This window comes from Melanerpes formicivorus, unplaced genomic scaffold (genome assembly GCF_026170545.1).
Source record: "Melanerpes formicivorus ecotype bairdi unplaced genomic scaffold, bMelFor1.0.p_v2 SCAF_84, whole genome shotgun sequence".
Classification (NCBI taxonomy): domain Eukaryota; kingdom Metazoa; phylum Chordata; class Aves; order Piciformes; family Picidae; genus Melanerpes; species Melanerpes formicivorus.
Window position 1 is genome coordinate 1,815,994 of NW_027142436.1, and position 15,736 is coordinate 1,831,729.

The following is a 15,736-nucleotide window of genomic DNA, read 5'->3' on the forward strand; positions in this document are numbered from 1 at the left end:
AAGGTTACCTAAATCCAGGTATTTCATATCACTAAGAAGTGTTTCAGATCATGAGAGGAGAAGGAAACTTAGGTACTCTGCTTTACAGCACTAGATCTGCACCTCCTCTCTCTTGAATACTATGGGAGCAGTTTCAATATAAAGACTTCTGATTTTAAAGGGGTTTTAATCTGTTACAAAGAACTTTCCCATAAATGGCCAGCAGAAGAGTTAGATAATGCTTTGAAGTGTTTAGAAGACACATTTCTACCTCACTAAAAATAAGGGAGTTTTGCTGCTCATTACAATGATGTCACTCACAACTATGCAGTCAACATTAGAAGGTGATGCCACTGTCACAGAAGCAAGCAAGTGGTTACTGCAGCCTGTTGTAGCAACATTCATTACAGACAACCATGAACACTGCTTACCAGGATCAGGAGTCACTTTGTTCCTATTTTTAGACAACACAGTTGATCGCTGAATAAAGGCTGCCAAGACCATAGCCCTGCTGTCCACTTTAACTTCCTGTTCCTCCTGACACAATATACACATCACAACTTGCCTCTGTTCAGATACTCTAGTTTGCTCTGGTCCCAAGGCTGTGAGTTTTGCATCTGAAACTGCAGGGCTAGAATATTCAAAGACACCAGTGAGCAAATTTGGAGAACATTGCAAGTTAAAGATTTGAAAGCTGGTATTAGCAAGTTTTCTACCTTTATGAGAAATGCTGACAAAAAACCAGCTCTTGCATTTATACAACAATCCCTATGGTCATACAAACAGAACTGATTTCACAGGAAAAAAACCCTCCATCATACCCTCCCAAAAAATTAACCACTCCAGTTTAACACAGAAACTGCATCTGTGACAATCCATCATCAGCATCCCTCAACAGCCTCACAGATTCTGAAAACACCCCACTTGCTCACAACATTGGAAATTACTACTGGCCAATGGAATTGTGGCAGTTTGGGCTGGGTGCCTTCTGCTGCTACCACACAAGAGACACCTCTGGTGCCTCGAGCGTGCAGCCCAGTGGGTGGACACAGGAATACCCATAATATCCTGCTCCCTATAAATCCATCTGCAAAGTCTCTCTCTTCCTCTTTCTTCCCTTGCTCCCTCTCCTGTGGGAGATGCTCCCTATCTGGTAATGGAAGGGGAGTTATCTCAAGGCCTCTTGGGTGGCTAGGCCTAATGCCAGGAGGAGAAGGGGGAAGGGCAATCTCAGATCTGGCCAGCTGAGATTAGCCTAATAGTGGAGGGGGGGGAAGAAAGAGCCCTGGGGGGTTTTGGGTGTACCCTCAGGTAGGGAGAAGGGGAATGCTGGGAGGCTTCTGGGTATGCTTTGGGATATTCTTTTGTCACTGTGCTGGTAGCTCTCTGTAAAACATTCACTGCTTTTCCATTGAAACTTTCCATCACTTCTGCAATCCATTTGTTTGAGTTTCATTTTTCTGCCCTGTTGGGAGGCAAGGGAAGATCTGCCTTCAAACTGGGACAGGAATGTGTTCCCCAGGGAGTTGGTCGTGTCACCATCCCTGGAGGTGCCCAAAAAGGGACTGGACGTGGGACTTGAAGCCATTGTTTAGTAGTCATGACGTGCTGGGTGATAGGTTGGACTTGATGATCCTTGAGGTCTTTTCCAACCTTATTGATTCTATGAAAATCATGAAGACGCTTCAATTCCTATTTCCAACTGCAGGCAGATTTTCTTACAGATCTTCAGACATAGTATCATAGTATCAGTCAGGGTTGGAAGGGACCACAAGGATCAGCTAGTTCCAACCCCCCTGCCATGGGCAGGGACACCTCACACTAGATCAGGCTGCCCAGAGCCTCATCCAGCCTGGGCTTAAACACCTCCAGGGACGGGGCCTCGACCACCTCCCTGGACAACCCATTCCAAGGCTTCAACACTCTCACGGGGAAGAACTTCCTCCTCACCTCCAGCCTGAATCTCCCCACCTCCAGCTTCATTCCATTCCCCCTACTCCTATCACTACCTGAGATCCTGAGCAGTCCCTCCCCAGCCTTCCTGTAGGCCCCCTTCAGATACTGGAAGGCCACAATGAGGTCACCTGGGAGCCTTCTCTTCTGCAGACTGAACAGCCCCAACTCCTTCAGTCTGTCCTCACAGGAGAGGTGCTCCAGCCCTCTGATCATCCTCCTGGCCCTTCTCTGGACACGCTCCAGCACCTCCAGATCCCTCTTGTAATGGGGGCTCCAGAACTGGACACGGTACTCCAGGTGGGGTCTCCCCAGAGCTGAGGAGAGGGGGAGGATCACCTCCCTCGACCTGCTGGCCACACTTCTCCTGCTGCAGCCCAGGATCTGATTGGCGTTGCGGGCTGCAAGTGCACACTGAGAGCTCATGTTGAGCTCTGGTGTAAAAGGTAAAGGGAAAAATTGGAACAAGCTTCCTTTACCTATTTTCATTCACTCCAGAGGTCGAAGTATCCAGCTCCTCCAGAGTCTGCTGGAAGAGCTCTTTGTTCTCATTGATGAAGTGCCGCTGCATCTCGGACATCTGGGCCATGATTTTCTCCCGGCGCAACCTGGCAATCTCAGCTTTCCTCTTCCTCTCAGCCTTGTCTTTGTCACGGGAACTCTGCAATCGTGTTGCCAGGTCAGTCCCTGCTAAGACCTCGTTGCCACAGAATTTATTTTAGCTACTGCTATGTGTTACCAACCTCCAGACAGCAAAAATTTCAGAAAAAGATAAAAGGAAAGTCTGCCAAAAAGTTACTTTGTGCTCTTTTTACCTCCTGTTCAATGCTGGTAGAACTGCACATCCACAGTTATATTCCTCCTTAGCCTTTAACTGGGTTTTGTTTTTCCCTCTTTCCTTTGAGCATTCATAAGATTAAAAAGTCAGTAAAGGACAGGCCTCATCTCTAACGCTGCTCCTCCTCCATACTAGTTGTACTCCTGAATGCATTGCAGTGCTCTAAGCTGCTACACTGTGTGTAATATTTCATAGTTTCATAGTTTCATTCAGGGTTGGAAGGGACCACAAGGATCATCTAGTTCCAACCCCCCTGCCATGGGCAGGGACACCCCACACTACATCAGCCTGGCCACAGCCTCAGCCAGCCTGGGCTTAAACACCTCCAGGGACAGGGCCTCAACCACCTCCCTGGACAACCCATTCCAGGGCTTCAACATTCTCATGGGGAAGAACTTCCTCCTCCCCTCCAGCCTGAATCTCCCCACCTCCAGCTTCATTCCATTCCCCCTAGTCCTATCACTACCTGAGATCCTAAGCAGTCCTTCCCCAGCCTTCCTGTAGGCCCCCTTCAGATACTGGAAGGCCACAATGAGGTCACCTGGGAGCCTTCTGTTCTCCAGACTGAACAGCCCCAACTCCTTCAGTCTGTCCTCACAGGAGAGGTGCTCCAGCCCTCTGCTCATCCTTGTGGCCCTTCTCTGGACACCTTCCAGCACCTCCACATCCCTCTTGTAATAGGGGCTCCAGAACTGGACACAGTACTCCAGGTGGGGTCTCACCAGAGCTGAGCAGAGGGGGAGAATCACCTCCCTTGCCCTGCTGGCCACACTTCTCCTGATGCAGCCCAGGATCTGATTGGCTTTGCGGGCTGCAAGTGCACACTGAGAGCTCCTGTTGAGCTTTTTGTCCACCAGCACCCCCAAGTCTCTCTCCTCAGGGCTGCTTTCCAGCCAGTCACTGCCCAGCCTGGATTTGTGCCTGGGATTGCCTCGACCCAGATGCAGGACCCTGCACTTGCTCTTATTGAACTTCATGAGGTTGGCTTGTGCCCAGCTCTCCAGCCTGTCAAGGTCCCTCTGGATGGATCCCTTCCCTCCAGCTGTCTGCTGCACCACACAGCTTGGTGTCATCAGCAAACTTGCTGAGGGTGCACTCAATGCCACTGTCCATGTCCCCCACAAAGATGTTGAACAAGACAGGTCCCAGGACTGATCCCTGAGGGACTCTGCTTGTCCCTGGCCTCCACTGGGACATGGAGCCATTGACAGCCACTCTTTGGGTGCAGCCGTCAAGCCAGTTCCTTATCCATCTAGTGGTCCACCCATTTAGAATGTCATGTTCAGCTAAATGAGCTAGCTGATCTTAGCTGGAATGACCTGCATGGCAAGATACAGAAACCATCTCTTCTTAACCACATCCCCAGGAGGCTCAAATCATGGGAAGAGCAGAACCATGAAATGCTGTGACCAGTGCAACAAACAGCTCTAAGGAGCAAACCTGCAAAAGGTTTGACCACTACAATATATAAAGCAAAGAAAAATAGCCCAGGGACTCTTCCAATAAGTCTTTCAAACAAATGAGTTTCATCTAGAAGCTGAGACACAAAATTTCTGCAATCACTAATGCCTCCTGTCTAATTTAGAGCTGCAATCAGAAGTACAGTCCTTTGCAAGTCACAGGCAGATCTGTTCAACACCAACTAACTGTTAGCAGCGTGGTTTTACCTCCTCCATAATAGTTCCTTCTGTTTCAGCCACAGAACTTGGAGAAGAGCTTTCTCTTAGCTTCTTAATAGCATTAAAAGTCTGGAACAAGAAAGAAACAAAATGTCTTTGTGACAAGTGAAGGTAGCTGCATATACTATCGAGATGGTCAGGTAATGCAACTGCGCTGGATTCCAGAAGGGGAAAGAGGAGGTATAGCAAAGCACAACTTGGAAATAACGAGGGAAGTTTGGTTTGGTTTGGGTTTTGTTGTTCTTGTTGTTGTAAGTCATTTTCCCATGATTCTCCTAAGTTATATAGAATGACTTTACCTTCAATATCCATCTGATCATGTCCTTGTGCACTTCCAGATGAGGTGCATTTTGCAGTGTTTCCAGCATGGCTAGTATACTAGGGGAATTATTGGGTGCCTCTCCTGGTCCTGAGAACAACATGACAGCAATTGACTAGGCTGTTAACCTGACAAACCAATCATTCACTAACATGAGAAACAAATCCCCAGACCCCACCCTTCAAGCAGCTGAGAACTTTAACAAACAGGCACCATATGCAACTCTCATTGCCCCCTCCACCAGCATTTTCATGAAGATTCTCTAAACTGTGAGAAGTCACAACAAAACAGCTCTGAAAGCCTTACTCTGTATCTTCTTACAAGACAAAGGGACTGTATGTGCTCCCTGAGGGTTTTCATCTTGGGAGCTGCCACATACAGCCAGCAGTACTTTATTTTCACTGATTTAAAATGAAGTTGTCTTAGTGAAACTAGAGGTGCTGGTCAGAAGATACAAAGGAGAGTCAAGATGGAAGAATGCAACTTCAGTTTCTCCAGTTGTAGCACCTGATTATGTACAGCAGCCTGTGAGATGGTACTTAAAGATATTAAGAATCAGAGTTACTAGGAGTTAGTCAACCTTCAGATTTCTCATCTAAAAAAGGCCTTCAGCAGTATTACTACTAGTACAGAATCAACCTGTCTGTAAAGCACATATATATATATATGGTCAACTATGAGTCAGCCTGACCTCAGTGCCAGGGAAAGTGATGGAGCAGATTATCCTGGCACCAATAACTGCGCACCTGAAGGATGGCCAAGGGCTCAGGTCCAGCCAGCATGGATTTAGGAAGGGCAGGTCCTGCCTCTCCAACCTGATCTCCTTCTATGATCAGGTGACTGCCTGGTGGATGTGGGGAGGCCTGTGGATGTGGTCTACCTGGACTTCAGCAAGGCGGTTGACACTGTCCCCCACAGCACAGTGCTGGCTAAGCTGTCAACTCCTGGCTTGGACAGCAGCACTCTGTGCTGGGTTAGGAACTGGCTGGAGGCCGAGCCCAGAGAGTGGTGGTGAATGGTGCCACAGCCAGCTGGAGGCCAGGCAGTAGTGGCGTCCCCCAGGGATCAGTGCTGGGCCCCATGCTGTTCAATATCTTTACTGATGATCTGGATGAGGGGGTCGAGTCAGTCATCAGCAAATTTGCAGGTGACAGCAAGTTAGGAGCAGATATTGGTCAGTTAGAGGGCAGAAGGGCTCTGCAGAGGGACCTCGACTGACTGGACAGATGGGCAGAGTCCAACAGGATGGCATTCAACAAGTCCAAGTGCCAGGTGCTGCACTTTGGCCACAGCAACCCCATGCAGAGCTACAGGCTGGGGTCAGAGTGGCTGGAGAGCTCCCAAACAGAGAGGGACCTGGGGGTACTGGTCAATGGTAGGCTGAACATGAGCCTGCAGTGTGCCCAGGTAGCCAGGAGGGCCAATGGCATCCTGGCCTGCATTAGGAATAGTGTGGCCAGCAGGAGCAGGGAAGTCATTGTGCCCTGTACTCTGCACTGGAAGGGACTGGTCTCTTCTCCCAGGCAACCAGCATCAGAACAAGGGGGGACAGTCTCAAGCTGTGCCAGGGGAAGTTTAGGCTGGAGGTGAGGAGAAAGTTCTTCACTGAGAGAGTCATTCATCATTGGAATGTGCTGCCCAGGGAGGTGGTGGAGTCCCCATCCCTGGAGGTGTTCAAGAGGGGATTGGATGTGGCACTTGGTGCCATGGTCTAGTCATGAGGTCTGTGGTGACAGGTTGGACTTGATGATCTTTGAGTTCCCTTCCAACCTTAGTGATACTGTGAACATAGTTAAAATCTTGAAGGAAAACCAAATCTATCTTTCTGGCTAACACCATTTCAGCAGAATGAAAGATGAAATACTGGCATTTTCAGTTATGTAACATTTGCTGTAGACTTGCAAAGAAAGCCATACTTGATATTTTCTGAGTGAAGGTAAAGGTGACAACATTCTCCTCGCTGAGGTTCTCCAGGTGTTGCTTTTCTTCTTGTAGTGCCATTCCAAGCAAATGCAGAACCTAGGGGATTTTATAAACCATTATTTACTTACTTAAACAATGCATAGTCTCTCCTCAAACAATTTGGGTAATTCAGGAAGAGATAAGGAAGTCACACAATAAAATTCTATCATGAGAATACCCTTGAACTTATTTCTGCATGCACACAGTTTCAAACCCACATCACACATGAGCAGCAATGTTTGTTTATCAATACTTAAAACATTACCAGCTGAAAAATACATTGTACCATTTGTATCATCCTGTTTGCTGTCTTGTCTAGTGAGAGAGCAGGGAGTGCTTCTTAGCTTTCTCCCTAGCAATTGCCATGTCATTATCACAAGCCTCTGGACAGAAGCATGATCCACTCACAATCCTGTTCACATGCCAACTTTAACTGACAAATATTGAAATAATTAAAATTAATTATTCTAGCATTCCATTAACATCCAAGTGCCAGGTTCTGCACATTGGCCACAGCGACCCCATGCAGTGCTACAGGCTGGGGTCAGAGTGGCTGGAGAGCAGCCAGGCAGAGAGGGACCTGGGGGTACTGCTTCATGGTAGGCTGAACATGAGCCTGCAGTGTGCCCAGGCAGCCAGGAGGGCCAATGGCATCCTGGCCTGCATCAGGAACAGTGTGGCCAGCAGGAGCAGGGAGGTCATTCTGCCCCTGTACACTGCACTGGTTAGGCCACACCTTGAGTCCTGTGTCCTGTTCTGGGCTCCTCAGTTTAGGAAGGAGGTTGACTTGCTGGAGCATGTCCAGAGAAGGGCAACAAAGTTGGTGAGGGGTTTGGAACACAGCCCTGTGAGGAGAGGCTGAGGGAGCTGGGGTTGCTTAGCCTGGAGAAGAGGAGGCTCAGGGGTGACCTTATTGCTCTCTACAACTACCTGAAGGGAGGTTGTAGACCGGCAGAGGTTGGTCTCTTCTCCCAGGCAGCCAGCACCACAACAAGGGGACACAGTCTCAGGCTGTGCCAGGGGAGGTTTAGGCTGGATGTTAGGAAGAGGTTCTACACAGAGAGAGTGATTGCCCATTGGAATGGGCTGCCTGGGGAGGTGGTGGAGTCACCATCACTGGAGGTGTTCAGGAGGAGACTTGACAGGGTGCTTGGTGCCATGGGTTAGTTGATTAGGTGGTGTTGGGTGATAGGTTGGATGCGATGATCTTGAAGGTCTCTTCCAACCTGGTCTCTTCCAACTTGGTTGCCCTTCTCTGGACACCTTCCAGCAAGTCAATCTCCTTCCTAAACTGAGGGGCCCAGAACTGGACACAGGACTCAAAGTGTGGTCTAACCAGGGCAGTGTACAGGGGCAGAATCACCTCCTTTCCTTTCTTCCCTTGTGTGCACTCCATCAGAAATTTACATGTTTTCTACTCACTCTTAAAAATAAATTGCAGTCAGAGTAGTTTCCCAGTCCTCTGCATCAGAAAAGACCATTTATTTCTCATTTAGATATGTTAGATACCCCAACAGTGTTTTGGTTAGTTTCTGTTTGTCTCAGAATCGAGCTGTTTGCAACTGCATAGAACAGCATGTATCTTAACACAGGAAAGAGGTAGCCCAGAATTCCAAGGCTCATTTTGACTCTCAAGTTCCAAGGTTCATTTTGACTCTCCAGAAGGCAGATCAAATGGAAAAAGCAATTTGGTGCTAGGCCTTTCCCTTTAGGTTTTACCCCAACAATGTTTTGATTAGTTTCTATCTGTCTCTATTCAACTGCATAGAACAGCATGTATCTTAACACAGGAAAGAGGTAGCCCAGAATTCCAAGGCTCATTTTGACTCTGTCCAGAAGGGAGATCAAATGGAAAAAGCAATTTGGTGCTAGGCTTTTCCCTTTAGGTTTTACCCCAACAATGTTTTGATTAGTTTCTATTCATCTCAGAATCAAGATGCTTGCAACTGCATAGAACAGCATGTATCTCAACACAGGAAAGAGGTAGCCCAGAATTCCAAGGCTCATTTTGACTCTCGAATTCCAAGGATTCATTTTGACTCTCCAGAAGGCAGATCAAATGGAAAAAGCAATTTGGTGCTAGGCTTTAGGTTTTACCCCAACAATGTTTTGATTAGTTTCTATTTGTCTCTATTCAACCGCACAGAACAGCATGTATCTTAAAGGAAAGAGGCAGCCCAGAATTCCAAGGCTCATTTTGACTCTGTCCAGAAGGGAGATCAAATGGAAAAAGCAATTTGGTGCTAGGCTTTTCCCTTTAGGTTTTACCCCAACAATGTTTTGATTAGTTTCTATTCATCTCAGAATCGAGCTGTTTGCAACTGCATAGAACAGCATGTATCTTAACACAGGAAAGAGGTAGCCCAGAATTCCAAGGCTCATTTTGACTCTCGAGTTCCAAGGCTCATTTTGACTCTCCAGAAGGCAGATCAAATGGAAAAAGCAATTTGGTGCTAGGCTTTTCCCTTTAGGTTTTACCCCAACAATGTTTTGATTAGTTTCTATTCATCTCAGAATCAAGATGCTTGCAACTGCATAGAACAGCATGTATCTCAACACAGGAAAGAGGTAGCCCAGAATTCCAAGGCTCATTTTGACTCTCGAATTCCAAGGCTCATTTTGACTCTGTCCAGAAGGCAGATCAAATGGAAAAAGCAATTTGGTGCTAGGCCTTTCCCTTTAGGTTTTCCCCCAACAGTGTTTTGATTAGTTTCTATTCGTCTCTATTCAACTGCATAGAACAGCATGTATCTTAACAAAGGAAAGAGGTAGCCCAGAATTCCAAGGCTCATTTTGACTCTGTCCAGAAGGGAGATCAAATGGAAAAAGCAATTTGGTGTTAGACACCAAGTAAACAACCCAAATTTACAGTAGATAAAATATTCCTTAATACAATATATATAATATAAAGCAATAATATATAATGTTAATATAGATATTAATGATATATAATGTTAATATACTAATATATAATATTCTATATACACACCCCCACAATCTATCTATACATACAATAAATACAATATATAAAATATTCCTAAAAGGAAGGAGTCTTCCTTTAGCATAAGAATAATCTGTAAGAAGGAAACATACCCTCTGCAGCATGGACTCTGACCAGGCATAGCCATTGTGCTCTACTGCCCACTGCAGTATGGTTCCCATAATGCACAGCATGACATCAGACTGCAGAATATTAACCAGACTTGCAAAAAGTGGGCAGAAAGGAGGAAGAGCTGGTGGTGGAAGTGCTGAAAGAGAAATGTGTGTTTGACACTCCAACACCTCTGCAAGTTTGCAGCAGCCATATCAAATGCCTGACTTTCAAACAGCTTAATGACCCAAGACAGCATGCAATTGCTGGATCAACAGTATCATGGGTAACAAGCTCTATGGCTTTCATGTAACAAAAGCCAAAGGAATAAGCCCTTCAGAAGGCTGGTTCCATGACAAATCAGATTCCTCTCCATAAGGGAAATGGGTACATTTTCAACCACTTTCTTCTGGCTAGCTCAGGTACAGAACACTACCCAAGTACCAGGGCAATACAGTTTATAGATGCCTTCCTTTTCTCCCCAAAAGAAATACCTGTATCTTCTCTGTTCTGCCTTCTCAGCTTTCTTTGTGCTTCCTCTGCCTGAAACAGAAGAATAATGCCAATATTATTCAAACCCTGCAAAAAAACTAAAACCAATAAAAGAATCACTCATAGAATTATTATTATTATTAGGGTTGGAAGGGACCTCAAGGATCATCTAGTTCCAACCCCCCCTCCATGGGCAGGGACACCTCACACTAGATCAGGCTGCTCAGAGCCACATCCAGCCTGGCCTTAATACAAATCACAGTATCATGTTTTATGTTGTTACTGCCTGGGGATTTTTTTCCTCCCCCCCCCCCCCCCCCCCTTTTTTTTCCCCAGCCTTAAATAAAACAAGAAAGCTTCTACATTTATTCAGTTTGTCTTACATTCTACTTGTAATGCATAGTGTCATAGTATCAGTCAGGGTTGCAAGGGACCACAGGGATCATCTAGTTCCACCCCACAGTAGATCAAGCTGGCCAGAGCCTGGTCCAGCTGCAAAATCTTTCATCTAGAGCCATTCTGGATTCTTTTTCTAACATAAAACTGTAGGCCAAGTCTGAGCTAAAATGCTAACTTCCATAAATGCCAGCATGAAAACAGATTGTTTAACTCCTTTCAGTGAAGTAAGACATAAGAGAATCCACAGACAAGCTCAAAAAGGCCCACTGATTTCAGCAGCACTGTATAGTAGCTTAGAAATCACTGCAAAATCCTGGGCAAATTTTGCTAACATTCTCAACTAAGTTAACTCTCAAAAGTTGATTTTTAACCAGCTGAGAAGACTTCTTCACATAACTGAGCTTTGGGAAAAAAAGCAAAGCCAAAAAGCTACACAATGGAACCCAGAAAGTTAAGTTAAATGGTTACCTTTGATTGCTCTGCCCTTGAAAAGTGATAGAAATACAGATTGAAGTTCCTGGCACATTCTGGTTTTAATTCATACAGCCCTCTCCCTGTCAATCCAGGCTTCCTACAAAGAAAGGAAAGGCAAAAAGATATACAAACCATTATGTCCATTGGTTATTAACACCAGAGCATAAATGGTTAAATAGAACAGCTAAACCCCACTGCTCCACACTGTTCCTTGATTTCTACAACATCTATTAAGAATGATGCCTGAGGAAAGCCACAGGGAAACACCACAACCCCCTCCCCTTCTCTCTATTCTTCCAGTTTTACTAATCTCTGGATCTCAACTTTCAAAATGGGATATTAGAATAAAGGGAAACATACTTGAAGCAGGCTACTTCTTCAATCACACTTTCCATTCCTGTCTCCCTGTTCTCCTACATTGAATGAAAAGGCAAGACAGTGCGTTACTGTAGTTCTTGGATTAAACACATTCAAATATGATACAGCACTAAATGAGCAATAAGCACGCAAAATGAATGCAGCACAAAGTCATTTCATTGACACTAAAGAGAATACTAAATAGCACAGCTTCAGGAATACCATCTCTGAAGGAAGTGTGTGTAAAACATCATGCCATTTCAAGTGTGTTTTCTTTTCCCCCTTTCATAATGAGCTTGAATGTAGTAAATTCTAAGTTAGTTCAACTGAGTATACCTTAGGAACATACAGTCAATATTTCTGGACCTTTAAGTATAAATATATATACACACAAAGACATATATAAGCTAAAAAGACAAGTAACTGAAAGATGCTAAAATAACAACACAGCAGCTGGGTAAACCAGATTAAATATACAACATCATTTCATACACAGATTACCTTTCAATAGTCCCATCCCTTCCAGTGCTACATATCCACAGCACTCAACAGACCAGGGAAAAAGAATTTAGAATAGAATAGAATAGACCAGACCAGACCAGACCAGGTTGGAAGAGACCTTCAAGATTATCGTGTCCAACCCATCAACCAATCCCACACCACCTAAACAACTAAACCCTGGCACCAAGCACCCCATCAAGTCTCCTCCTGAACACCTCCAGTGATGGTGACTCCACCACCTCCCCAGGCAGCCCATTCCAATGGGCAATCACTCTCTCTGTGTAGAACTTCTTCCTAACCTCCAGCCTAAACCTCCCCTGGTGCAGCCTGAGACTGTGTCCTCTTGTTCTGGTGCTGGCTGCCTGGGAGAAGAGACCAACCTCTGCCTGGCTACAACCTCCCTTCAGGTAGTTGTAGAGCACAATAAGGTCACCCCTGAGTCTCCTCCTCTGCAGGCTAAGCAGCCCCAGCTCCCTCAGCCTCTCCTCACAGGGCTGTGTTCCAAGCCCCTCACCAACTTTGTTGCCCTTCTCTGGACTCGTTCCAGCAAGTCAACCTCCTTCCTAAACTGAGGGGCCCAGAACTGGACACAGGACTCAAGGTGTGGCCTAACCAGTGCAGTGTACAGGGGCAGAATGACCTCCCTGCTCCTGCTGGCCACACTGTTCCTGATGCAGGCCAGGATGCCATTGGCCTTCTTGGCTGCCTGGGCACACTGCAGGCTCATGTTCAGCCTACCATCAACCAGCACCCCCAGGTCCCTTTCTGCCTGTCTGCTCTCCAGCCACTCTGACCCCAGCCTGTAGCACTGCATGGGGTTGTTGTGACCAATGTGCAGAACCTGGCACTTGGATGTGTTCAATCTCCTGCCCTTGGACTCTGCCCATCTGCCCAGCCTGTCCAGGTCCCTCTGCAGAGCCTTTCTACCCTCCAGCAGATCAACTCCTGCCCCCAGCTTGGTGTCATCTGCAAATTTACTGCTGATGGACTCAATGCCCTCATCCAGATCATCAATGAAGATGTTAAAGAGCACAGGGCCCAGCACTGATCCCTGGGGCACACCACTGGTGCCTGGCTGCCAGCTGGCTGTGGCACCATTCACCACCACTCTCTGGGCTCAGCCTCCAGCCAGTTCCTAACCCAGCTCAGAGTGCTGCTGTCCAAGCCAGGGGCTGACAGCTTGGGCAGGAGTTTGCTGTGGAGGACGGTGTCAAAGGCCTTGCTGAGGTCCAGGTAGATCACATCCACTGACCTCCCCACATCCACCAGATTTAAGACTGACAAGAATTTAGAACTTAAATCCTAGTTGGCACTGTCATCCAACCTTCAGTTATTTCCTCAACAAAAATAATCACAATGCTCACCAAACAACTCAAAAAGTCAAGTTTTAAGGTTCAAAAATATTTAGGACATAATATTTCAGAACTTATCATTAAACAATGGCGAATGACACAACCCCAGCTCCCTCAGCCTCTCCTCACAGGGCTGTGCTCAAGGCCTCTCACCAGCCTTGTTGCCCTTCCCTGGACACCTTCAAGTCTCTCAATGTCCTTCCTAAACTGAGGGGCCCAGAATTGGACACAGGACTCAAGGTGTGGCCTAACCAATACAGAGTACAGGGCACAATGACTTCCCTGCTCCTGCTGGCCACACTGTTCCTGATGCAGGCCAGGATGCCATTGGCCTTCCTGGCCACCTGGGCACACTGCAGGCTCATGTTTAGGCAGCTCTCAATCAGCACCCCCAGGTCCCTCTCTGTTTGGCAGCTCTCAGCCACTCTGACCCCAGCCTGTAGCTCTGCCTGGGGTTGCTGTGGCCAAAGTGCAGCACCTGGCACTTGGACTTGTTGAATGCCATCCTGTTGGACTCTGCCCATCTGCCCAGTCTTCTCTACAGTAACTATTCATCTGCACTCATACTAACCTTGCTCTTAGCACAATCATGTTGCTCCCATTCCACATGCAGTGGCATAAAACAATGTAAGTACACTTTTCAGCCATCAGCCTTAGAAAGCTGGGAGCTGCTCTTTCCCCTCCCACACACTTTCCCAAGTTACTTACATCTTCAGGCAATGCCTTCACCAATTCACTGTGAGCCATTGGCCTGATGCTCAGCTGATGGATGATCTCTCGTTTGATTTCATCTGTTGCATTTACCTGTCCTATTCCAGGACTGAATCTTTCACCTGTGAGAATTGAATAAGCCTTTATATCTATTTATTTAGAATGTCAGACATTTATTTGTCTTCTGTTGCAGCCTAAAAGACTGGAGGAGATGCCTCTTCTGTGAAATCTTGTGGTCACCCTCCAGTGTTCCAAAACTCATTACATAAATCTGAGCTAGATTAAAGGTTTTTCCTCACTGGAAAGAAGTCTGAACTATAGGAAGTTCACAACAGAACCAAATTTCAGATGACAGCAAGAAATACTTATTGCAGACCATCACAAAGATTAATATTGGTTAATTAAATGTCTTCAGAACTTACCAACAATCATTATAATGAGGTACAGCATCTCTTCTATCAGAGTGTTGTTTTGTTGAACAACATCCTAAATTGAACAAGAAAAAGAACTGAAATTTTTCAGTTAAGGGTAAAATAATTACTCCATATGCTGAAAATGTTTTCAGCGTGCTTCAAAACACACCCTGCTTGCTTTCTTACCACTCCCAAATTGAGCTACACTGAAATTTCATCACAACTGCCTTGAAATTCTTAAGCACTGTGAAGATTATCATCACAGAATGTTAGGGGCTGGAAGGGATCTCAAAAGATCACCCAGTCCACCCCACCTGCCAGAGCAGGATCACCTACAGCAGGTCACACAGGAACACATCCAGGTGGGTTTTGAATATCTCCAGAGAGGAAGACTCCACAACCCCCTGGGCAGCCTGTTCCAGTGTTCCATCACTCTCACACTGAAAACAATTTTCCTCTTGTTTCCATGGGACTTCCTATGCCTCAGCTTCCACCCACTGCCCCTTGTCCTGTCATTGGGCATCACTGGGAAGAGCCAGGCTCCAGCCTCTCAGCACTCACCCTTGACATATTTATAAACATTTATGAGGTCACCCCTTAGTCTCCTTTTCTCCAAGCTATGGAGCTCCAAGTCCCTCAGTCTCTCCTCATAAGGGAGATGTTCCACTCCCTTAATCATTTCTGTGGCTCTGCAGCACACTCCTTCAAGCAGTTCCCTGTCCTTCTTGGACTGAAGAGTCCAGAACTAGACACAATATTCCAGATGCAATCTCACCAGGGCAGAGTAGAGGGGGAGGAGAACCTCTCTCGACCTACTAACCACACCCCTTCTAATACACCCCAGAAAGGCATTGGCCTTCTTAGCCACAAGTGCACACTGCCAGTTCATGGTCAACCTCCCAGCCACTAGGACCCCCAGGTCCTTTTCCCCTTCAATGCTCACCAACAAGTCAGTCCCCACCTACACTGATACCTGGGGTTGTTCTTTCCCAGGTGCAGGACTCCACACTTGCCCTTCTTGAATTTCCTTCAATGTCTCCCTGCCCAGCTCTCCAGCCTAAGTCTCACTGAATGGCAGCACAACCCTCTGCTGTGTCAGCCACTCCACCTAGTTTTGTGTCATCAGCAAACTTGCTGACAGTGCTCTCTGTTCCCTCATCCATGCCATTGATGAATATATTGAATAGTGCTGGTCCCAGTACTGACCCTGAGGGAC

The 15,736-nt window shown here is 46.5% G+C and overlaps 1 protein-coding gene across 7 annotated transcripts in view; it reads right to left on the bottom strand.

Moving 5' to 3' along the window:
* UBR2 (ubiquitin protein ligase E3 component n-recognin 2) overlaps positions 1–15,736 on the bottom strand; it is an 87,841-nt gene that overhangs the window by 27,411 nt on the left and 44,694 nt on the right. For 4 of the 7 annotated variants that reach the window (XM_068165106.1, XM_068165101.1, XM_068165103.1 and 1 more), the window contains 11 exons: positions 14,530–14,593; positions 14,105–14,229; positions 11,547–11,599; positions 11,181–11,283; positions 10,316–10,364; positions 9,824–9,978; positions 6,685–6,787; positions 4,749–4,858; positions 4,438–4,518; positions 2,412–2,629; positions 411–610 (listed from right to left, as the gene is read on the bottom strand). In XM_068165106.1, the coding sequence (XP_068021207.1) occupies positions 411–610; positions 2,412–2,629; positions 4,438–4,518; positions 4,749–4,858; positions 6,685–6,787; positions 9,824–9,978; positions 10,316–10,364; positions 11,181–11,283; positions 11,547–11,599; positions 14,105–14,229; positions 14,530–14,593 (1,261 nt within the window). Of the gene's footprint in view, positions 1–410; positions 611–2,411; positions 2,630–4,437; positions 4,519–4,748; positions 4,859–6,684; positions 6,788–9,823; positions 9,979–10,315; positions 10,365–11,180; positions 11,284–11,546; positions 11,600–14,104; positions 14,230–14,529; positions 14,594–15,736 lie in introns of those variants that run through there. The other 3 variants (XM_068165104.1, XM_068165105.1, XM_068165108.1) reach the window with 2 other exon arrangements.